Source organism: Pongo pygmaeus, chromosome 2, assembly GCF_028885625.2.
Source record: "Pongo pygmaeus isolate AG05252 chromosome 2, NHGRI_mPonPyg2-v2.0_pri, whole genome shotgun sequence".
NCBI lineage: Eukaryota > Metazoa > Chordata > Mammalia > Primates > Hominidae > Pongo > Pongo pygmaeus.
The window spans coordinates 68,671,703-68,695,079 of record NC_085930.1 but is presented as its reverse complement, the minus strand read 5'-3'; the positions used below and the strand labels follow the sequence as shown (position 1 = coordinate 68,695,079).

The 23,377-nt window shown below is 44.2% G+C and overlaps 1 protein-coding gene and 1 long non-coding RNA gene across 6 annotated transcripts in view; one reads left to right on the top strand and one right to left on the bottom strand.

Annotated features, from left to right (window-relative positions):
- Positions 1-23,377, bottom strand: part of SRGAP3 (SLIT-ROBO Rho GTPase activating protein 3) — a 383,768-nt gene that overhangs the window by 262,566 nt on the left and 97,825 nt on the right. For 4 of the 5 annotated variants that reach the window (XM_054482929.2, XM_054482932.2, XM_054482930.2 and 1 more), the window contains exon 1: positions 5,485-6,260. The exons of the other annotated variant lie outside the window; for it this stretch is intronic. In XM_054482929.2, the coding sequence (XP_054338904.1) occupies positions 5,485-5,551 (67 nt within the window). In that variant the 5' untranslated portion in view covers positions 5,552-6,260. Of the gene's footprint in view, positions 1-5,484; positions 6,261-23,377 lie in introns of those variants that run through there. 5 annotated transcript variants of the gene reach the window in all.
- LOC129033840 (uncharacterized) lies at positions 6,353-14,103 on the top strand. The gene is made up of 3 exons (XR_008501681.1): positions 6,353-6,418; positions 13,355-13,596; positions 13,969-14,103. It is a non-coding gene; the product is annotated as an uncharacterized LOC129033840 (long non-coding RNA).

Sequence of the window (23,377 nt, the reverse complement as noted above, 5' to 3'; positions counted from 1 at the left end):
TTGAGGTTAGGAGTTCAAGACCAGTCTGGCCAACATGGTGAAACCCTGTCTCTACTGAAAATACAAAAATTAGCCAGGCGTAGTGGCGCATGCCTGTAATCTCAGCTACTCGGGAGGCTGAGGCACAAGAATTGCTTGAACTCAGGAGGCAGAGGTTACAGTGAGCCGAGATCGTGCCACTGCACTCCAGCCTGGGTGACAGAGACTCTGTCTTAAAAAAACAAAAAAAAAAAAGAGAGAGAGAGAAAGAAAAGGGACTGGTTTTTTGCATTTATAAGAGCACAAGCCTATCACAGAGAAAATGACTGAAGATGAAATAGGAAAATTGGCTGAGGCCCCTCACCAAGGCCTTGTGCGGACTTCAACTTGTAGACCAGATTTTGCAAACTGGTGGCCCAACAGGCTAAAACTGTTCTGCTGACATGTTTGTTCAGGAAGCACAGTGTTTTTAAATTTTTAAGCCACCATTTAAAAATCAAGAGATTTTGCTTAAAAATCCAGATTCCCTTGAAACACTGAAGGAACTGACCTTTCTGGGCTCAAATTCCTGCCTAGGAAGAGCAGGCTGGAGCAGCATCTGCCTTCTCTAGATGAACTCCCCACTTGGCCACAGCCCCCACTACTCCCCTCTGTTTGCCCAGCCCAGCCTGCTTTCTTCATTTTATCCTGTTGAAACCAGCGAGCATTCCTAAGGTGGTCTTCTAATCACTGTATGATATACACTCTAAGATTCAGTTCGTTCTGGCTCTCGAAGTTTTTGTGTTTGGGATTTTTTTATTTCTTTCTCTCATTTTTATCACCATATTCCAAGAAAACTCTTAGAAAGCGAAGAATGTATCATATACTTTGTGTCTCTCACAACACTCAGCACAAGTCTAGGTACAATGTAGATAATCAACTTTTGTTGAATTAGTGCAGAAATGAGTGAATAAATACATACCCCTCTGTGGTCGTCCTCCATACCTGCCCTTCTTCCTCAAAACTCTAGACTTTTGCTACTAAGAAGATGGATGAATATGTAACAAAAACAAAAAGCACCAAAGTCAATCATTGCACTTCTATTTTAATTTTCTATCAGGTTACAATGGAAATAGGAACTCTGCATAAATGCAGAACTGAATAAATGCAGAATAAATGCAGAAATGCAGCAAGATGAATTAGAGCCCCAGGATACTGAGAAAGCCTGCAAATAAGATCACCAAATATTATCAGTGATCTTTGAGGGAATTGTAGAGAATAGGGTAGGTGCTAAAAAGCTGGAGCCTGGCAAATGTTCTGATTTTCAAAAGGGGAAAAATGTTATGGCTTGCCAGTTCCAGACTAGATAATATGATATCACTCCCGGCAAGGTTCTTAAACAGATTTGTTAAGGACACTTATGAGCACCTAGAACAGGAAGTCATGTCCATTTGGCACCAGCATGGGGTCACCAAGAACAAGTCATGTTAAATTCATTTCATTTTCTTCTCTCTGACAAGGCTCCTAGGCTAGCATATTGGAGAAACACAGCAGACATAATATACATGGTGCACTGAGGGGGCGAGCAGCACCAAAGGCTAATTCATCCCTTGGGCTATATTAACAGTAGTATTGCAGACAGCATAAAGGAGGTGATAGTTGTTTTCTGTCTTTGGCCATAAATCTAGAGAATCACATTTAGAACTCAGTGCCACTCTTGAAATAGGATAGTGATAATATAATCTTTTGGAGGTCCTTTTGGCAAAACCTCTTTAAAAACATAAAGCTTTCATCCAGATTTCTGGCGTCTGTTGAAAAATCGAAAAATCTGGCTGGGCCTACATTCCTAAGTAGCAATAACTGGTTGAACCTAAGTAGTGACTGCCCATTTAGAAAGAACATGTACTCTGAAGTCTGTCATAATCATCACCCACCCCCTCTTCTACTGCCTCCACTGAGGTGGTAGGCCAGCTGCCACAAATTGTTTCACGTGGCCAACTTTATCCATTTATTCTATCTGCCAAGAACCCAATGACACTGAAGTTTGCAACCCAGGATGCAGTAGAGACAAAGGAGAGTGGAGATGGTAAGTGGTAGCAAACCATCCCATTATATGAGGATAATCATTGTCAGAGGCTATATTCCCAGGCTCCACACACCCAGTGGGCAGTCCAAGGGAAGACACATCTGTCTTATTTTATGAAGTCCAAAGGGAAAGGAACTATAGAACCAATAAGTAGATGAGAGACATATTCAATGCAACATAGGAAAAAACGCTTACAAGGGTCAGGCACTGTGGCTCACACCTGTGATCCTAGCACTTTGGGAGGCCAAGGCGGGTGGATCACTTGAAGCTAGGAGTTTGAGATCAGCCTGGCCAACATGGTGAAACCCCGTCTCTACTAAAAATACAAAAACTGGCCACATGTGGTGGTGCGTGTCTGTAATGCCAGCTACTCAGGAGGCTGAGGGAAGAGAATCTCTTAAACCCAAGAGGCGGAGGTTGCAGTGAGTCAAGATGACATCACTACACTCCAGCCTGGACGACACAGCGAGACTCTGTCTCAAAAGAAAAAAGAAAAAATGCTTACAAGAGCCAGAGCTGTCCAAAGATGATAGACTACGTGGGCTTGGGAGGTAGTGAGTTCCCCATCACTAGAAATGTGCAAGCATATGGTTTACTACTGCTTCATAATCAAAGGGCTTCAAGTATCTGATGAGGCAAGAGAAGGCACGAATCCTTCTATTTTACAATAGAAAAAATACTGTTCTAAAACATTCCTTTGTGTTAGGTCTATAAATTCTTGAAAAAGAGATAAAAGGGAATAAGTCAACAAAGAACTCAGCACTGTTTTTAAAAATCAAAAGTTCCCTTCACAAAATTCACAAAGCACAAAATCTGTCTGACTAGGTGGACTTTTTGCATCCCACTGGCCAGATGATTCCCAGGGAGAAAGGTAATTGGCCTCGGGCACTGTTTTTGGTGACTGGTCAAATGTTCTTCAGAGGCATGCAACAAAGGCAAAGGGATGAAAGTAAGAGGGTAAACAATGGAACTCCGTCAAGAGGCTGCCAGTCCCCCCACAAAACTGCCATCTGCTGCTGACATCAATCCTTCAAGGGGCAGCTTCGGGCAAACAATGTGTCAGGGAATACAAGCCTGGGAGAAAATCGGCCTTGTGACCTTGGGCAAGTCATTTAACATTAACTGGGCCTCAGTTTCCTTGTCTCTGAAACTGAGCTCACACTAACCCTACCGTACATTGTGTGGGCCAAGAGTAAGTGATGTCTGAGAGTTAGCCATAGAAAATGCAGGGCCCTAGACACACATCAATAATTATGATGGCGATTAACACACAGAATTTTAAAAGAAAAGATTCCAGAGGGTTTCAGTACAGCCATATCCTGACCTGACCATGTGGGTGTCAATTCTAAAGGAATAAGATGTAACTCCTTTAGCCAGAATGCAAAGAAATTTAGTATTTGGAAGAGACAAGATCATTTGGACACATTTCCTGATGAAATGCCTGGTAATTGGTGTATTTCTGATAAAACTCAGGGTACTCGCTGTTAGTTGTTAAAATAAAAGATGAAAGGTAAAAAGCAAAAGGATCAGCCAGGGCAATTAATGCCTAACTGGCCCTGAAGAAAAGTTCACTGGCCCAGTAGTAGCAATCCTTCCAAAATGAGATAAGCATATTTCCTACCAAGAAAATGATTATAAAACCTGAACTGTCCAAAACTCAACATCCCCTTCTCTCTCATGGCATTTTCATGGCAACCTTAATTTTTATAAAATAATAATAATTGGCCAAATTCATTTTATAAAACATAAACTCCCTAAAAAGAGTCTATTCAAAGATTGAAACTAGGCTTTTGTATTGAGCAGTTGGGTGAATTCAAATCTCTGACCAATAAAGAGCTTATTTCTAAATTTTCAGCAAGGCTGAGACATCATAAGTCACTGTTTTCCACATTGAACTGAAAAACCAAAGACAGGAGACCAGGGAAGAGCAGGGTTTTCTGCTCCTCTTGCCCTAAGATCTGCCCAGAGGTGATGAGCACGCTAGGTTTTTGACCAGGACTAAAAGGCAAAAAGACTGTTGGTGAGACTGGAAAAAAAACAGATCCCTCCCGCCGTGGCTGCTCCACTCCCAAAGTTTCCCAAGCATCTGAAGCGTGTATGGCAGCTGCGGTGCTCAGCCTTCCCGCTGCTTTTAAGGAGGGCACCCGGCTCTCTGGGTCATTGGGTCTTCAGTTGCAGCAGCGCCCAGAAGCAGGTGTGGCAACCTCAGGTCGCTTGAGCCCCAAATACCCAACTTGCTCAACAGCCTGTGCATAACCTCAAAGATAGGCCTCAAGGTCCACTGAAGATGCATTTTGTCTTTACTCTTTCTAGGAGAGGCCACAAAACACCCTGTGTCGCAGCAAGGAGAACCATGACCAGAAAGAAAGCGGACGCCAAGAGGCACAAGCCCAGGCTTCCCACAGGGCACATCCTCAGAGAAAGGAGGAGCATGCTGGATGGAGCTTTTAGATTTTCCTTGCCAAAGCTGAGCCTAGAACGTGTAGGGGTGGGAGAAGCCCCAGTCTGGCCTGAATGAGGATGCGGCAAGCCTGCATTTAGCCATGCAATTGTGTTCCCTTTCCTATTTCGCCTGGCTAGCATCGATTTAGGGAGCGGCTTCTGAAAGAAGTATACACCCGGTGGCACAGAAGCTGCAACCAGCAGCCAGAGGTCATCTCGCCTTCCCAGCAGGCTTCTCCTGGAACCCCGGAAGCCAGGCAGCGCCGACCAGCCCAAACGGCATGCTGAGGTGTTGGCTTTGAATGAAAGCTGATGAACCTAAACGCCAGGGCACAGAGTGATTGGGCTGCACACTGCGAGATAATACATTTTCTGCACCAAGCTCCCTCTTTATGCCTAAATGCCTGCATTAGTCTTGATCAATATGCCCCATAACAGTTAATCCATGGCAACCCAGGCCAGCCCAGAGACACCGACAAAGAAGTGCCGCCCAGGGATGCTGCCTCGCTGTGCACATGCATGTGAATTCCAGCCCAGAGAAAGAGGCGGAGGCAAAACCGCCACCACCAACAGAAACCAAAAAGGGAGAGGAAAAAAGAGCAGATGGTAAAAAAAATACCCCAATATTAAAGGGCTTTTACATGGCAGGGAAGGGGTGGCGGTAGTGACTATCAAAATGGCCTTAGAGTGACATGTCACCACCAAGATGATGGAGTATCGGCGACACTCCTAAAGTCAGGCATAGGATCCTCCTCACACACCTGCAATGCAGAGACTGCTGCCCATTCCATAATCCACACTCCCAGCCCCAGCGCTATCTGCAGTTGAAACCAGTCCGGACTTGTGCGGCTGCCACTGTTCCTCCTCACAAAAAGATTATTGATGCATAACATTTCATAATGGCAGAGAGGAAAACTGGGGGCAGCGGGGGGTGGGAACCAGAACAAGAGAAAAACAAAAGGGGAGGAGAAGGAAAACTCTCCCAGCCCGCGTCTCACCTTTTATTTGGGCTTCATATTCAGCAATGATCTCTTTGTCTTTCTTGAACTTAGTTTGAGATGACATCTTCCGACGTGGCCAAAGGAACTGACAGGCTGCTTGATTTATTTCTCCTTTTCTTTTCGAGTCCTCTCTCAAGCCCTGGTAATCACACAGCTCTGGTCGATTTCACAGGTTTAGGGACTAATCTCTTTCACTTGGCTGCAGAGCAGGGAGAAAAATCCTTCTCCTTCTGGGAGGAAAAATCTCTTTACTTGCCGAGAAATGGCTCTAGTAGCTTGCTCTGGTCAGCTCCTCTTGCAAAAGAAGAATCACCCTAGGAGCACAGTAACCTGCCCCAGATTTTCAAAGATTGTTCTTCCAAAAATAATAATAATAGTAATAACCAAGAGCACTCACACACACATGCACACATACACACACTCATGCATGCACAGGCACACTCACCGGGACACGCACATAGTTGTGCTGTGCACACAGGCATACACACACACACCCTCACACGCACACACACTCGCTGGATCACTCACACACACATCCACGAGAGGCGCGGCGCCTCTTTGGTCGTGCAGCCAGCCCCTGGCTTGCTTTTGAAGGCTCTGCTAAGTCGATGGTCAGGTTGCCAAAAGGCCGGTCATCTCGCATCCTCCCTCCCTTCGGTGCCTCTGGTCTGATGTCCAGTGAGGATCAAAGCCAGGAGAGCGAGATGGAAGTTTTCCTGCTGCAACGCTTAAGCTCCGGTGAACCCAAGGCTGGACTGCTCGCCCTGCAGGGCTGGCTGAGCTCCCCCCACTGCTCACGTCACTAGACTCCGCCTCCCGGATTTTATAACAACTGACACATTGTAGCCTACAGGAGAGCAGAACTCACTGCAAGCAAAAAGGGGAAGAAACACTCACAAAAGGGAAGGCAGCAGGAAAAATAACAGGGTTGGTAAGTCTTGAGAGGCTTCTGCAAACTCCAAACATTAGCACTTGGGTTAGGGATTTTTCTTCCAAAAACTTAAGATCCTCCCTTTTTTTGCACTGTGCAATTTAATTCAGTTTCTGGAATCAACAGCTACATGATGGTTTGTCACTCTACTGGGATAGTCTAGCAGAGGGCCTGACCCGTGTAGGGAACAGCATCAATGTTTGTTGAGCAGTTACTTGGTGGCAGAGACAATGCGAGGAGTTAAAGGCATGCAGCTTAGCAAAGCCATGCAGAGCAGGCACACTGGAGGCAGAACAGCTGGGTCATTGGCTTGTGGGGCTCTGGGCAAATTCATAAGTCAGACTGAGCCTCAGTTTCCTAGACAGTAAAATCAGCTCTCTTTGGAGGCTCTGTTATTTATTCTTTCAACAGATATTTACTGAATGCTTACTATAGGTCTAGCACTGTTCTGGGTACAGGGATACAGCAATGATCAGAACTGGCACACACAAAAATCCCTCACCTTCTGAAGCTCCCGGGGCTCCACATTACACAACTCCAGGAGTTTCCACCATTCATGCTAATATTCTTAGTAAAAAGCACCCCTGGAGTAGAATGCATTGTGAATGGTGCCCCCTGGAGTTGTACGAGGCAAGAGGCCCTGGGAGAGGAAGACCAAAAATAAGCACAGTAAGTATATTATATAATATCATACAAAACGTAAAGTGCTATGGGAAAAAAAATATTGCAGGGTAAGGAACATCAGGAATGAGAGGAGCTCTTGAAAAGATCAAAGAAGAATGCAAAGCTAAGCTTAGCACAGTCTCTGGTGCATAGTAAGCACTTAATAAACAGTAGCAACTGTTATTACCCTTTTATATCCCCCAACAACCTAACAACATAGGTATAAGCACCACTCTTTCACAGACAAAGGAGCAGAGGCTCGGATATGGGAAGTGACTTACCCAAGGTCACCAGCCTTCCAACCCAGGCTCAAAGTCTCCTGCATTCTACAAGGGAGACCAAACCCATTTCATGTGGACTTAAGGTAGAATAAGATTCATTCTGTAAAAATTGAATCAAGCACTAAAGAGTCACTGATCACTGGAATTTCATATGCTAAGATTGTCACTAACGTGTATTGGTCCCTGACTGTCCCCTGAGATAAATGTTCCCAAATTTCTCAAAATAGGTATAGTCTTCCATTTGCCTTTTTCTGAGTACATAATAAATGATTCTGTTTGGACTCAGAAATGAATAGGTTATCCACGTTAGTCCATAAGGCTTCCTAGAGGACATGGCAGCTGCAGTGGGTGTCCCCAGGCAGGCATGGCAAAGGGAGTGAGGCGGGGCAGGATATTCTCCTGGAGCATGCAGCATGAGCTGGGGCCCACAGGTGGCAAAGCATAAGACCTGCTTGGAGCAACAACAGGGAGAAGTCCAACTGGTGAATCATGGGGCTTATTATAGCCTTGTGCCCGGAGGCAGGAGGTCACCGAGTTCAGAAATAGATGCCACTGGCCTGCAGCCCTTGCCATCACCCCACTGCCTTATGCCTCCCCTGGACATGTTCAGGCCCTTTGCTGTCCTCTTCTAACTAGTTCAAACCCGCAAAAGCCCCACGTTACCTGAGAAAGATGGGCACAGAGATTAACATCCCTGTTGCAAGCCTAGATTCTTCAAGAAAAATGAGAGTTAAAACCATACACCTTGGAGTACGACAGACTGGATTCTCTCCTGGCTCTGCCACCAGCCTTGAGCTCATGAGAACTTGAGCAAGTGGCTCAACCTGCTTGTGTGCCCACTGGTGGCAGGAACTCAACAAATGTCAGCTATTTTCACCATTATTAAAATTTCAAATCCACAAATAGTTCTAGGAGACCTATGTGTAGGGTGCTGAGCCATGGAAACGTCACAGAAATGTCACAAAAAGCCATACAAAACCAAGGCCAAAGATGGTATAGCGCTCTGAGCTGACACCTGGCAGAGGCTGGGTTTTGGAGTAAGTCAGATGGTGGTTTACCTTCTGGTTCTGTTGTGCACCAGCTGTGTGTGGGGCTCATGGAGGAATACACCATCTCTGAGTCTTGGTTTCCTCATCTGTCATAGGGTAGTGATCCACCCATGGCACAGGATCCAACACAATCATGGATTTAAAGTGCCTGGCATAGAGCAGAAGTCTCACAGACATAATTTCTTTTTTAGAGCTGTGGAAATGTGGTCTTCAATGTTAGAGGTGGGATCTGGTGGGCAGTGTTTGGATCATGGGGATGGATCCCTCAGGAATGGCTTGGTGTCCACCCCACGGTAATGGGTTCACGAGAGATCTGGTTGATGAAGAGTCTGGGACCTCGCTCCTCTTCCTTGATTCCTCACTCACCATGTGATATGCCTGCACCTTCCACCATGATTGGAAGCTTCCTGAGGCCTCATCAGAAGCCAAGCAGATGCTGGTGTTATGTTGGTATAGCCTGCAGAACCATAAGCCAAATAAAACTCTTTTTTTTTTCTCAAGATGGGGTCTCACCGTGTTGGGCAGGCTGGTCTCAAGCAATTCTCCCACCTCAGCCTCCCGAAGTACTGGGATTGCAGAGTGAGCCACCACACCCAACCAAATAAAACTTTTTTCTTTAATTACCCAGCCCCAGGTATTCCTTTACAGCAATGCAAAATGGACTAATACAGGGCCCAGCCAAGCCGGACCTAGGACTACAGCTTGTTCTCCACAGATACCCAGATTGGGAAAAGGAAGAGAGGAAAAAAAAGAGGAAAAGGTCTGTGTCCCCTGAAAAATCCATCACCACACACAAGGAACCCACATCATCTGGAATCTTCTATCCCCAAGAAGATGTGGGTGTGACCTGGGCAGGCCCCAAGCACCAGGTCCTCACCCTTCCAGTCCTCCCCACAGCCCACCCCAGCCCTCCTGCTGCCCTCCTGTGACTCCTCCTCTGTGAGTCCACTTTTTCCTTGCTGTCTGAGAACCAACTGCTATTCCCAATGTTTACCCTTCACATAATAGTAACAGAAACCAGATTTGTCTCCAAATAAATGTGGTAGGTGTGAGGGGAGGGCCTCTACCATGTGATTTGATCTATGCCACCCACTAAGGACCAGAAAAGCCCCTGGAAGTGTTTATTCCATTTCCTTGGGGCTTATCTCCTGAATTCTTTTAGATATTCCTAAATTATACTGATAGCTAGTATTTACCAAGTTCTCCCTACACACAAGCACAGGGCCAAGCACTCTATGTAGATTTTATCACTGATTTTTTGCTACAGCCCCATGAGTCCAGTGCTGTAAATCATCCTTGTTTTCAAGTTGGGTAAACAGAGTCCAAGAGCAGTGAAGCAAGTTGCCCAAGATCACAAAGCTAGCTAGTAACTTAATTGCATTGAAGCCCAGGTATGACTCATAGCAGAGCCCAAGGACTTAAACAGTGCACGATTCTATCCCGGAGGAATCAGCATAGGAATAATTGCTATCAAGTAATAACCCATTTTTTCATTCCCTATAATTACATTGTTTCAATACAGAGTTCAACGTAAAGTTTTCCATTTAAAAAAAGAATTTGGGGTTAAAAATATAAGGAAAACATGTCACAAGTGACCACTAGTGAGGCATAAATTACAATAACAGCTGAACAATGCAAAACTCACTGAACCGGTTTCTTTTCCTGGTAGAAAGAAAAAAGGCTTCATTTGAAGGAAAAGTGGCCAGAATAGTTTTTGGTTTAAAGTACTTTTATTTTTCTGGTCAAATATGAACACCTCCCCCTCGCCGAGATGACTAATTTTGTGACATTCTCCACGTTGCTACCAGCGAATACATCCTTGGGCAGCTCAGTGAATAATTCTGCCCTTCAAGCCCTGCTCTGCAAAATGAAAGCAACAAGCAGAACTCAGCTAGTTGATGGCAGATTTTAATAGAATTAATAGTGATGACGAAAACATGCCTAATGTGTATATATTGCCTTATATTTTGTAAGGCTCTTTCATATCATTTGTCGTATGTGGTCCTCACAATAACCCTGGGAGGGGACGGAATGGCAAGTAGGGCTGTTTCAATACCTGTTTCATTGGTAAGGAAATACATGGATAAGCAGAGGTTTTGATGGTACAGTTGTTTTATAACCTCAAGTGTAAGGATGACCTTTCCAACTGTGTCACAAAACCCATTAGCTGGAAAAGCTGACAAATTCAACTACAGAACAATACTTACAAAATTCTGCTTGACAAAAGCAAAGTCAAAGACCAATGGCAAGCTCAGAAACAATAGTTGCAACACCTATCATAGGCCAAAGAATAATTTTTCTAATATCAATTCAAACAAATACTCATATGTGAATATTCATAGGAACCCAATTCACAACAGCCAAAAGATAGAAACAACCCAAATGTTGTTTGAATGAATGGATAAACACAAGATGGTATATCCATATGATGGAATATTACTCAGCCATAAAGAGAAATGAAGTACCAATACATGTTACAGTATGGAGGAACCTTAAAAATATTATGCTAAGTCAAAGAAATACACAGATTATATGAGTCCATTTATATGAAATATCCAGAATAGATATATCCATAGAAAATTCCATCTCTGTGGTCACAGAAGAGTGGTTGCCAGGGGCTAGAAAGAGCGAGGACAGGCAGTAGCTGCTTAATAGGAAGTACCAAGTTTCTTTGGTGATCATTAAAATGTTTTGGGACGGGGGCAGTGGCTCACACCTGTAATCCCAGTACTTTGTGGGGCAAAGGCAGGAGGATCGCTTGAGCTCAGGAGTTCGAGACCAGTCTGGGCATCATAGAGAGACCTCTTCTCTATAAAAAATAAACAAAAATTAGCCAAGCGTGGTGGTCCATGCTTGTGGTCCCAGCTACTTGGGAGGTTGAGGTGGGAGAATCACTTGCGCCCAAGAGGTGGAGGGTGCAGTGAGCTGTGACTGCAATTGCACCACTACACTCCAGCCTGGGCAACAGAGCAAGGCTCTGAAAAAAAGAAAGAAAAAGAGAGAGAGAGAGAGGAAGGAAGGGAGGGAGGGAGGGAGGGAAGGAGGGAGGGAGGGAAAGAGAGACAGAGAAAGAGAGAGAGAAAGAAAAGAAAGGAAGGAAGGAAGGGAGGGAGGGGAAAGAGAAAGAAAGAAAGAGAAAGAAAGAAAAAAGAAAGAAAGAGAAAGAAAGAGGAAGGAAGGAAAAAGAAAGAGAAAGGAAGAAAAAGAAAGAAAGAAAAAGAAAGGTAGATTTTGGAACTAGACAGAGGTGACAGTTGTACAACACTGTGAATGGACTAAATGACACTGAATTGTACACTTTAAAATGGTGAATTTTATGTTATGTGAATTTGACCTCAACAAAAAATAACTACTACAAGAAAAGAAAGTTTCCACAAATCTATGAGAATAATGCCAACAACCCAGTAGAAAAGTCAGTTAAAGATACAGATATAAACAGCAGCTCACAGAAAGGGAAATACAGATGAAATATTAGCCCACCTCACTCATAATGAACATAAGTCAGGCATGACTGGAAACACGGGCTCTAACAATGCCCACAGGACACTGTGTCTTCCTCCCGCTCTCCATTCTGCCTCCATATGGTGGCAGACTCTCCCTGTAAGATGGCAAAGATGGCCCCCAAAACCCCCAAGCTTACATTCTCACAGAGTGGCAATCCTGGCAAGGAAGGCAAAGTCTCTCCCAGGAGTTCCAGCAAAAGTTTTGGAATGGTCAGCTGGCCCCTGCTGGAGCCCCTGGCTATCCCTGAACCAATCGCTGGAGCCAGGGGTGTTCTGCTTGCCCAGGCCTGTAGAGTGGGCTTGCCCTGGCACTTTGGGATGGAGTCAGTCCCGAACAATCCACATGGCCCCAAGAGGTGAGCCCCAGGAGCTCCCAAAGGAGGATCAGGGTGCTATTCCAGAAAGAGGAGGTTGGGCAAAGTCAACATGTGTCTGCTAATGAAAACAATGCAGGAAAGAAGGAAGATGGAGTAATAACAGCTTGAAATTATCCAGCCTTAATACTTATAAAGCATCTTCTCATTCAGTATCATGATCCTCACACAGTCCTTTGAGATAGTTATATTTTTCCCATTTTACAGTTGAGCAAATTAAGGCACAGGGAGGCTGAATGACTTTCCCAGCATCCCATGGCTCACAACAAATGGGAGAGCTGAGCAAGAAATCAAGACACCTGACCCTGCATCTGGTGTTTGTTCTCCCATCCACCCAGGTACCAGGCTCTACCGAGAGACCCTGCAATGCACACAGGAACCTCACAGGCCTCACACATGCTCTGCTCACCAGTCCCCGCTTCCTTAGGAAAGGATGGGAAATCAGTCTCTCGGCCATCAGGACCTGTCACTGAGCTGCTGGGCAATGCTGCAAAGGTCCTCTGGCTTTCTAAGAACATTCCCATTACTCAGCCCACCTGTCCCCGTGTGTGTCCAAGGACTGGACAGCTTCAGTGACAGCAATGCACAGCTGACCCCCAGATCCTAATTCTGGAAGAAGAACAGAAGGAAAGACTTCAAACACCCAAGCCCTTGACTACATTGCTAGCAAAGTTTGCTCATTTCCAATGATGACAGGAAAGGCTTTAAATATCTCCCACTGTAGGGGAGACCTCTGGCTCTGCAACTGCCTGGGAGAGTCTAGGTCCCTGATGGAGAGTTAGCTGGCCCTGTGGATATGCACCTAAACCATGTCCTGCAATCTAGCTTAAAGCTTACACTTTGAGAAGCAGAGTAACAAGAACAGATTCTAGAGCTGATATTTGCAGCATGGCTTCCACTTGGTTTGAGGGAATGCTTGTTCCCCTGATGAGACCTTAGTCTGATGCACATTTCCAGCCATTCACTCCCCATCCCTCATCCACTCCTCCCCAGGGGAGGAAAAGTGACTTAGCTGATTGGTAAATTTCAGAGAGACTAAGTTCACACATTAATCTTCTCTTTTCAGCTCCACCTGCATTCTGCCCCTGTGGAGGAGACCTCTAGTTCTGCAACTGCCTGAGAGAGTCTAAGTCGGTGATGGAGAGTTAACTGGCCTGGTGGACACATACCTACCATGTCCTGCAATCTAGCTTAAAGCTTACATTTTAAGAAACAGAATAACAAGAATAGATTCTAGAGCTGAGTTTAAACCCTGGCTCCACCACTGATAAGCTGTGTGACCTTGGGCAAGTTGTTAGCTGGCACCCAGTAAGTGCCACATAAGCGTCTGTTAAAATCTCCATCTGTCTACCTTCTTTATCTATTCCTCAGTTAGTTCAGAACCTAAATGGGAAAGAAAGGTGTTATATATTGCCCCTATGAAAGCCCAACACAAAAGAATTTACACCTTATATTTTTTTAATTCTAAAGCATGGGGTATGCAATGGATTGAATGCTTGTGTCCCCTTAAAATTCATGGGTTGAAATTCTTACTCTTGATGTGATGCTATTTGGAAATGGTTTTGTGGGAGGTAATTAGGGTTAAATGAGGTCATGAGGGTGGGGCCCTTATGATGGGATTAGTGCCCTTTGAAGGAAGACACCAAAGCGAGCGAGCTCTCTTTCTCTCTGCCCTATGAGGACACATTGAGAAGATGGTCATCTGAAAGCCAGGAAAAGAGACTTCTCCAGAACCTGACCATGCTGGCACCCTAATCTCAGATTTCCACCCTCCAGAACTGTGAGAAAATACATTTCTGATTTTTAAGCCCCCAAGTATGTGGTATTTCTTTATGGCACCCTAAGCTAACACACTCAGGTTAGGAAGCCTAAATAATGGTTGTTTGAAAAAAATAATAATAACAATGTGCAAAAGAAGGGCATAGGAAAAGAGAATGGTCTACCAAATGCTATAAATAGATGATTTTTACGAATTCATTTACTCATTAAACAAAATACCTCCTTTTTTTTTTTTGAGACACAGTCTCACTCTGTCGTCCAGGCTGGAGCACAGTAGCACGATCTTGGCTCACTGCAACCTCTGCCTCCTAGGTTCAAGCAATTCTCCTGCCTCAGCCTCCTGAGTAGCTGGGATTACAGGCACCCACCACCGCGCCTGGCTAATTTTTGTATTTTTAGTAGAGACGGGGTTTTACCATCTTGGTCCGGCTGGTCTCAAACTCCTGACCTTGTGATCCACCTGCCTCGGTCTCCCAAAGTGCTGGGATTATAGGCATAAGCCACCACACTTGGCCTAAACAAAATATATCTTAAGCACTCGATATAGTCTAGGCATTGAGATACACACAATCATGAACTGGACAGAGATAGTTCCTACTGTTGTGAAGACCTCAGTTTAATGGAAGAGACTGGTAAACAGGCAACTGTAATTCAACATGATGGAGAAGTACAGGTCCCATGGGATCTCATGTAAGGGCACTTGACCTAGACTTGGAAACACAGAAGCAGTTTCTTGGAGGCGAAAATTTCTAAGCTGAGCTTAGAAAGACAGACAGCTGGAGAGAACCCACCCAAGTAGGGGAGGGAAAGTATTCCCAGCTAAGGGAACTGCATGAGCCAAGGGGACAATTGGTATAGCTGGAGCAGAGTGCCAGGCAGAGAGTGGGAGAGGTGATGCTGGACAGAGACATGGGCTGGAGTGTGAGAAGCCTCCTAGGCTGTATTAACAAGCTCGGAGTTTCATCTGGGTTCCCCCAGGAGCCCTGAAGGGAACTGACATCAGGTTGGCCTTTGAGGAAGGTGACTCTAGTGGCAGTGTGGAAACCAGACTAGAACAGGCAAGACAAGGAGCTAGAAAATATTTTGAGAGACAAAGATGGGTTAGACAAGATGATGCCATGTACCATCATACTGCAAGTACTGGCAAATTTATAGACAGTAGCTCTCTGTATCCTCATATCAGTGCACCTCATACTGGGTGCTATCATTGCCCCCTGTATTTTCGGATGCAGAATTGAACTACAACATGAATACTGCCTCCCTCTAGGGTTAGCTACTGCCCTTTCTCTGTGATCCCAAGGCCTCAACTTCTCCCACCTGAACAGCTTTAGGAGCTCCCTGCTGGTCCCTCTGTCTCTGCTCGTGCCTTCCTCCTATTTGCGATCAACCCTGGAACCTGAGTGAGCTTTTCACGTGTGAATCAGATCATAATACTTTCTTGTGGGCAGCCCGCGATGTCCTCCTCGCACTTGGAGTTGAATGCATGCTCCTCCCCATGAGCCCATGGGATTGGGCATCCGCCTCACTCCTAAGCCCATCTCTTGCTTCTCTCCCTCTTGCTCCCTACTCCGGGCCATGCTTGGCCTTCTTATATTTCTGCAGTGCTCCCAGCACTTGCTATTCATTCAGATCCTCCCCAGGTCCTGGCTCCTGCATCACCTTCTCAGACAGGCCCACCAAGACCACCCTATCCAAAGGACAACTCCAGCACATTTCCCTGTTTCATTTTTTTCATAGGGCTACCACATTTGAAGTTATCTTATTTACCTACTTTGGTGGGGGGTGGGTAATTTTTTCTTTTTTTTTAGAGACAGGGTCGTGCCCTGTCACCCAGGCTAGAGTGAAGTGACATGATCACAGCCTTCTGCAGCCTGGACCTCCTGGGCTCAAGCGATCCTCCCATTTCAGCCTCCCAAGTAGCTGGGACTACAGATCGTACTGAAACACCAGGTGTGACCTGAAACACCAGGTGCCCAGCTAATTTTTTTATTTTTTTGTAGAGATGGTGGTGGTCTCACTGTATTGCTGAGGCTGGCCTCAAAGACCTGGGCTCAAAGGATCTTCCTGCCTTGGCCTCCAAAATGTTGGGATTACAGGCATGAGCCACCGCACCCAGCTACATATTTGTTTGTTCGCTTAATGACTATTTCTGGACTCTCCACACCCCACCTCCACTAGACCAACATGTCTAAGAGAATATTCTGCATCGGTGAAAATTTTCTGTACCTGCACTGTCCAATACGATTGTCACTAGTCCCAGGTGGCCATTGAGCACTTAAAATGTGGCAAGTGTGACTGCAGAACTCAATTTTTAGGTTGGCTTCATTTAATGAGTTTAAATCTAAATAGCTGGGGGCCGGGGGTGGGGCTGGCAAGATGGCCAAACAGGAACAGCTCTGATCTGCAGCTCCCAGCAAGACTGAGAAGGCAGGTGACTTCTGCATTTCCAACTGAGGTACCCACTTCATCTCATTGGGCCTGGTTAGACAGTGGGTACAGCCCACAGAGGGCAGGCAGAAGCAGGGTGGGGCGTCACCTTACCTGGGAAGCGCAAGGAGTCAGGGAATCCCCTCCCCTAGCCAAGGGAAGTCGTGAGGAACTGTGCCGTGAGGGACAGTGCTATCCAGCCCAGATACTATGCTTTTCCCATGGTCTTTGCAACCCACAGACCAGGAGATTCCCTCAGGTGCCTACACCACCAAGGCCCTGGGTTTCAAGCACAAAAATGGGTGGCAATTTGGGCAGACATTGAGCTAGCTGCAGGAGTTTTTTTCATACCCCAGTGGTGCCTGGAATGCCAGAGAGATAGAACCGTTCACTCCCATGGAAAGGGGGCTGAAGACAGGGAGCCAAGTGATCGTGCTAAGTGGACCCCACCTCCATGGAGTCCAGCAAGCTAAGATTCACTGACTTGAAATTATCGCTGCCAGCACAGCAGTCTAAAGTCGACCTGTGATGCCGAGCTTGGTGTGGGGAGGGGCGTCCGCCATTAAGGAGGCTTGAGTAGGTTGTTTTCACCTCATAATGTAAACAAAGCCACTAGGAAGTTCAAACTAGGTGCAGAACCCACTGCGGCGTGGCAACGCCACTGTAGCCAGACTGCCTCTCTAGATTCCTCCTCTCCGGGCAGGGCATCTCTGAAAAAAGGCAGCAGCCCCAGTCAGGGGCTTATAGATACAATTCCCATCTCCCTGGGACAGAGCACCTGGGGGAAGGGGCAACTGTGGGCGCAGCTTCAACAGACTTAAACGTTCCTGCCTGCCAGCTCTGAAGTGAAGATTCACAGCTCTGAAGTGAAGAAATCACAGAGAAATCTCTCTGAAGAGAGCAGTGGTTCTCCCAGCACAGTGCTTGAGCTCTGCTAAGGGACAGACTGCATACTCAAGTGGATCCCTGACCCCCGTGCCTCTTGACGGGGAGACACCTCCCAGCAGGGGTTGACAGACACCTTATACAGGAGTGTTCCAGCTGGCATCTGGCGGGTGCCCCTCTGGGACGAAGCTTCCAGAGGAAGAAGCAGGCAGCAATCTTTGCTGTTCTGCAGTCTCCACTGGTGATACCCAGGCAAACAGGATCTGGAGTGGACCTCCAGCAAACTCCAGCAGACCTGAAGAAGAGGGGTCTGTTAGAAGGAAAGCTAACAAACAGAAAGCAATAGCATCAACATCAACAAAAAGGACGCCCATGCAAAAACTCCATCCAAAGGTCACCAACATCAAAGGCCAAAGGTAGATAAAGCCATGAAGATGAGGAAAAACCGAAGCAAAAAGGCTGAAAATTCCAAAAATCAGAATGCCTCTTCTCCTCCAAAGGATCAAAACTCCTCACAAGCAAGGGAACAAAGCTGGATGGGGAATGAGTTTGACGAATTGACAGAAGTAGGCTTCAGAAGGTGGGTAATAACAAACTCCTCTGAGCTAAAGGAGCATGTTCTAACTAAATGCAAGGAAGCTAAGAACCTTGATAGAAGGTTACAGGAACTAACTAGAATAACCAGTTTAGAAAAGAACATAAATGACCTGATGGAGCTGAAAAACACAGCGCAAGAACTTCGTGAAGCATACGCAAGTATCAATAGCCAAATCAATCAAGCAGAAGAAAGGATATCAGACATTGAAGATGAACTTAATGAAATAAGCATGCAGACAAGATTAGAGAAAAAAGAACCGAATAAAGCCCCCAAGAAATATGAGACTATGTGAAAAGACCAAACCTACGTTTGATTGGTGTACCTGAAAGTGACAGGAAGAATGGAACCAAGCTGGAAAACACACTTCAGGATATTATCCAGGAGAACTTCCCCAACCTAGCAAGACAGGTCAACATTCGAATTCAGGAAATACAGAGAACACCACAAAGATACTCCTCATATATTAAAAAAAAAAAAAAAAAAAAAAGACACATAATCCTCAGATTCACCAAGGTTGAAATGAAGGAAAAAATGTTTAGGGCAGCCAGAGAGAAAGGTCGGGTTACCTACAAAGTTAAGCCCATCAGACTAACAGTGGATCTCTCTGCAGAAACCCTACAAGCTAGAAGAGAGTGGGGGCCCATATTCAACATTTTTAAAGAAAAGAATTTTCAACCCAGAATTTCATATCCAGCCAAACTAAGCTTCATAAGAGAAGGAGAAATAAAATCCTTTACAGACAAGCAAATGCTGAGAGATTTTGTCACCACCAGAGCTGCCTTACAAGAGTTCCTGAAGAAAACACTAAATATGGAAAGGAAAAACTGGTACCAGCCACTGCAAAAACATACCAAAATGTAAAGATCATCAACACTATGAAGAAACTGCATCAACTAATATGCAAAATAACCAGCTAGCATCATAATGACAGGATCAAATTCACACATAACAATATTAACTTTAAATGTAAATGGATTAAATGCCCCAATTAAAAGACACAGACTGGCAAATTGAATAAAGAGTCAAGACCCATCGGTGTGCTGTATTCAGGAGACCCATCTCATGTGCAAAGACACACATAGGCTCAAAATAAAGGGATGGAGGAAGATTTACCAAGCAAATGGAAAGCAAAAAAAAAAAAAAAAAAAAAAAAAAAAAAAAAAAGCAGTGGTTGCAATCTTAGTCTCTGATAAAATAGACTTTAAACCAACAAATATCAAAAAAGAAAAAGAAGGGCATTACATAATGGTAAAGGGATCAATGCAACAAGAAGAACTAACTATCCTAAATATATATGCACCCAATACAGGAGAACCCAGATTCATAAAGCAAGTTCTTAGAGACCTACAAAGAGACTTAGACTCCCACACAATAATAGTGGGAGTCTTTAACACCCCACTGTCAATATTAGACAGATCAACAAGACAAAATTAACAAGGATATTCAGGACTTGAACTCAGCTCTGGACCAAGTGGACCTAATAGACATCTACAGAACTCTCCACCCCAAATCAACAGAATATACATTCTTCTCTGCACCACATAGCAGCAGGAAAGATCTAAAATCGATACCCTAACATCACAATTAAAAGAACTAGAGAAGCAAGAACAAACAAATTCAAAAGCTACCAGAAGACAAGAAATAACTAAGATCAGAGCAGATCTGAAGGAGACAGAGACATGAAAAACCCTTCAAAAAAATCAATGAATCCAGGAGCTGGTTTTTTTGAAAAAATTAACAAAAAAGATAGACCGCTAGCCAAGCTAATAAAGAAGAAAAGAGAGATGAATCAAATAGACACAAGAAAAAATGATAACGGGGATATCACCACTGATCCCACAGAAATACAAACTACCATCAGAGAATACTATAAACACCTCTATGCAAATAAACTAGAAAATCTAGAAGTAATGGATACATTCCTGGACACATACACCCTCCCAAGCCTCAACCAGGAAAAACTCGAATCCCTGAATAGACCAATAACAAGTTCTGAAATTGAGGCATAATTAATAGCCTACCAACCAAAAAAAACCCAGGACCAGACAGATTCACAGCTGAATTCTACCACAGGTACAAAGAGGGGCTGGTACCATTTCTTCTGAAACTACTCCAAACAATAGAAAAAGAGGGACTCCTCCCTAACTCATTTTATGAAGCCAGCATCATCCTGATACCAAAACCTGGCAGAGACACAACAAAAAAAGAAAATTTCAGGCCAATATCCCTGATGAACATAGATGCAAAAATCCTCAATAAAATATTGGCAAACCGAATCCAGCAGCACGTTCTAAAGCTTATCCACCACAATCAAGACGGCTTCATTCCTGGGATGCAAGGCTGGTTCAACATATGCAAATCAATAAACATAATCCATCACATAAACAGAACCAATGACAAAAACCACATGATTATCTCAATAGATGCAGAAGAGGCCTTCGATAAAATTCAACACCCCTTCATGCTAAAAACACTCAATAAACTAGGTATTGATGGACCATATCTCAAAATAATAAGAGCTATTTATGACAAACCCACAGCCAGTATCATACTGAATGGGCAAAAGCCGGAAGCATTCCCTTTGAAAACTGGCACAAGACAAGGATGCCCTCTCTCACCACTCCTATTCAACATAGTATTGGAAAATCTGGCCAGGGCAATCAGGCAAGAGAAAGAAATAAAAAGTATTCAAATAGGAAGAGAGGAAGTCAAATTGTCTCTGTTTGCAGATGACATGATTGTATATTTAGAAAATCCCATCATCTCAGCCCAAAAACTCCTTAAGCTGATAAGCAACTTCAGCGAAGTCTCAGGTTACAAAATCCATGTGCAAAAATCACAAGCATTCCTATACACCAATAACAGACAAACAGAGAACCAAATCATGAGTGAACTCCCATTCACAATTGCTACAAAGGGAATAAAATACCTAAAAATACAACTTACAAGGGGTGTGAAAGTCCTCTTCAAGGAGAACTACAGACCACTGCTCAAGGAAATAAGAGAAGACACAAACAAATGAAAAAACATTCCATGCTCATGGATAGGAATAATCAATATCATGAAAATGGCCATACTGCCCAAAGTAATTTATAGATTCAGTGCTACCATTGACTACCATCAAGCTACCATTGACTTTCTTCACAGAATTAGAAAAAAACTACTTTAAATTTCATATGAAACCAAAAAAGATCTGGTAAAGCCAAGACAATCCTAAGCAAAAAGAACAAAGCTGGAGGCATCACACTACCTGACTTCAAACTATACTACAAGGCTACAGTAACCAAAACAGCATGGTACTGGTATCAAAACAGATATATAGACCAATGGAACAGAACAGAGGCCTCAGAAATAACACCACACATCTACAACCATCTGATCTTTGACAAACCTGACAAAAACAAGCAATGGGGAAAGGATTCCCTATTTAATAAATGGTGTTGGAAGAACTGGCTAGCCATATGCAGAAAACTGAAACTGGACCCCTTCCTTACACCTTATACAAAAATTAACTCAAGATGGATTAAAGACTTAAACATAAGACATAAAACCATAAAAACCCTACAAGAAAACCTAGGCAATACCATTCTGGACATAGGCATGGGCAAAGACTTCATGACTAAAACACCAAAAGCAATTGCAACAAAAGCCAAAATTGACAAATGGGGTCTGATTAAACTAAAGAGCTTCTACACGGCAAAAGAAACTACCATCAGAGTGAACAGGCAACCTACAGAATGGGAGAAAATTTTCGCAATCTACCCATCTGACAAAGGGCTAATATCCAGAATCTACAAGGAACTTAAGCAAATTTACAAGAAAAAAAAACCCATCAAAAAGTGGGCGAAGGATATGAACAGACACTTCTCAAAAGAAGACATTTATGCGGCCTACAAACATGTGAAAAAAAACTCATCATCACTGATCATTAGAGAAATGCAGATCAAAACCACAATGAGATACCATCTCACACCAGTTAGAATGGTGATCATTAAAAAGTCAGGAAACAACAGATGCTGGAGAGGATGTGGAGAAATAGGAACACTTTTACACTGTTGGTGGGAGTGTAAATTAGTTGAACCATTGTGGAAGACAGTGTGGCGACTCCTCAAGGATCTAGATCCAGAAATACCATTTAACCCAGCAATCTCATTACTGGGTATATACCCAAAGGATTATAAATCATTCTACGATAAAGACACATGCACACGTATATTTATTGAGGCACTATTCACGATAGCAAAGACTTGGAACCAACGCAAATGCTCATCAATGATAGACTGGATAGAGAAAATGTAGCACATATACACCATAGAATACTATGCAGCCAAAAAAAAGAATGAGTTCATGTCCTTTGCAGGGACATGGATGAAGCTGGAAACCATCATTCTCAGCAAACTAACACAGGAACAGAAAAGCAAACACCACATGTTCTCACTCACAAGTGGGAGTTGAACAATGAGAACATATGGACACAGGGAGAGGAACATCACACACTGGGGCCCGTCACGGCATGGGGGGCAAGGAAAGGGATAGCATTAGGAGAAATACCTAATGTAGATGACAGGTTGACGGGTGCAGCAAACCACCATGGCACATGTATACCTACATAACAAACCTGCATGTTCTGCACAGGTATCCCAGAACTTAAAGTATAATAATTAAAAAAAAAAAATCTAAATAGCCACATGTGGCAGGGGATCATTGTTTAGGCAGAGCCACCTAGAGTATCTGTTCTAAGACAGCAGGAGCCATGTATCCCCAGTGCCTACAACTATGCCTGACATATAGTAGGTGATCAATAAACATTCCTTATGTGAGGGAAGAAAAATACAAACAAATGACATCCCATCTGACCATCTCTCGGCTCCACTCCCCACTCTCACTGGAGGCCTCCTTCCATCCGGTTTTTTCGTTTTGTTTGGTTTTGGTTTTGGTTTTTGGTTTTTTTTGCAGCACTGACCTTAGGCATTTGGCAGAAACACCAGGTGCCAGGGCAGCAGAGTCAATTACTCCCTCCACTGCACTCCATTTGGAGGCAATACCCCCTGTGAGGAGGTGGGATGGTAATGAGGCCTTACCAGGCCCCAATAAATACTGCAGCTGTTTCCTATACAGTCATTTGGGCTTTATGGAATGTAGAAGTGAGTGGCTTGGCCTATAAATCCATGTGAATCACTTTGTCTATTCCTCCTCCTCCTCCTCCTTTGTCTAATGTTGGAAGACACAGGAGGGAGAACCAAGTCAGTGTTAGGTCAAGAAACTGAATTCAATTAAAGTGTTATTTGGACCCAATCTCCTTTAGGAAATGAACTCAGCATCGGGCTGAATAATATATATTTTGCAAGTAAGGGTTCCTCCTGGACTCCATTTAAGCAGAGAAAGATAATTCAGAACAGA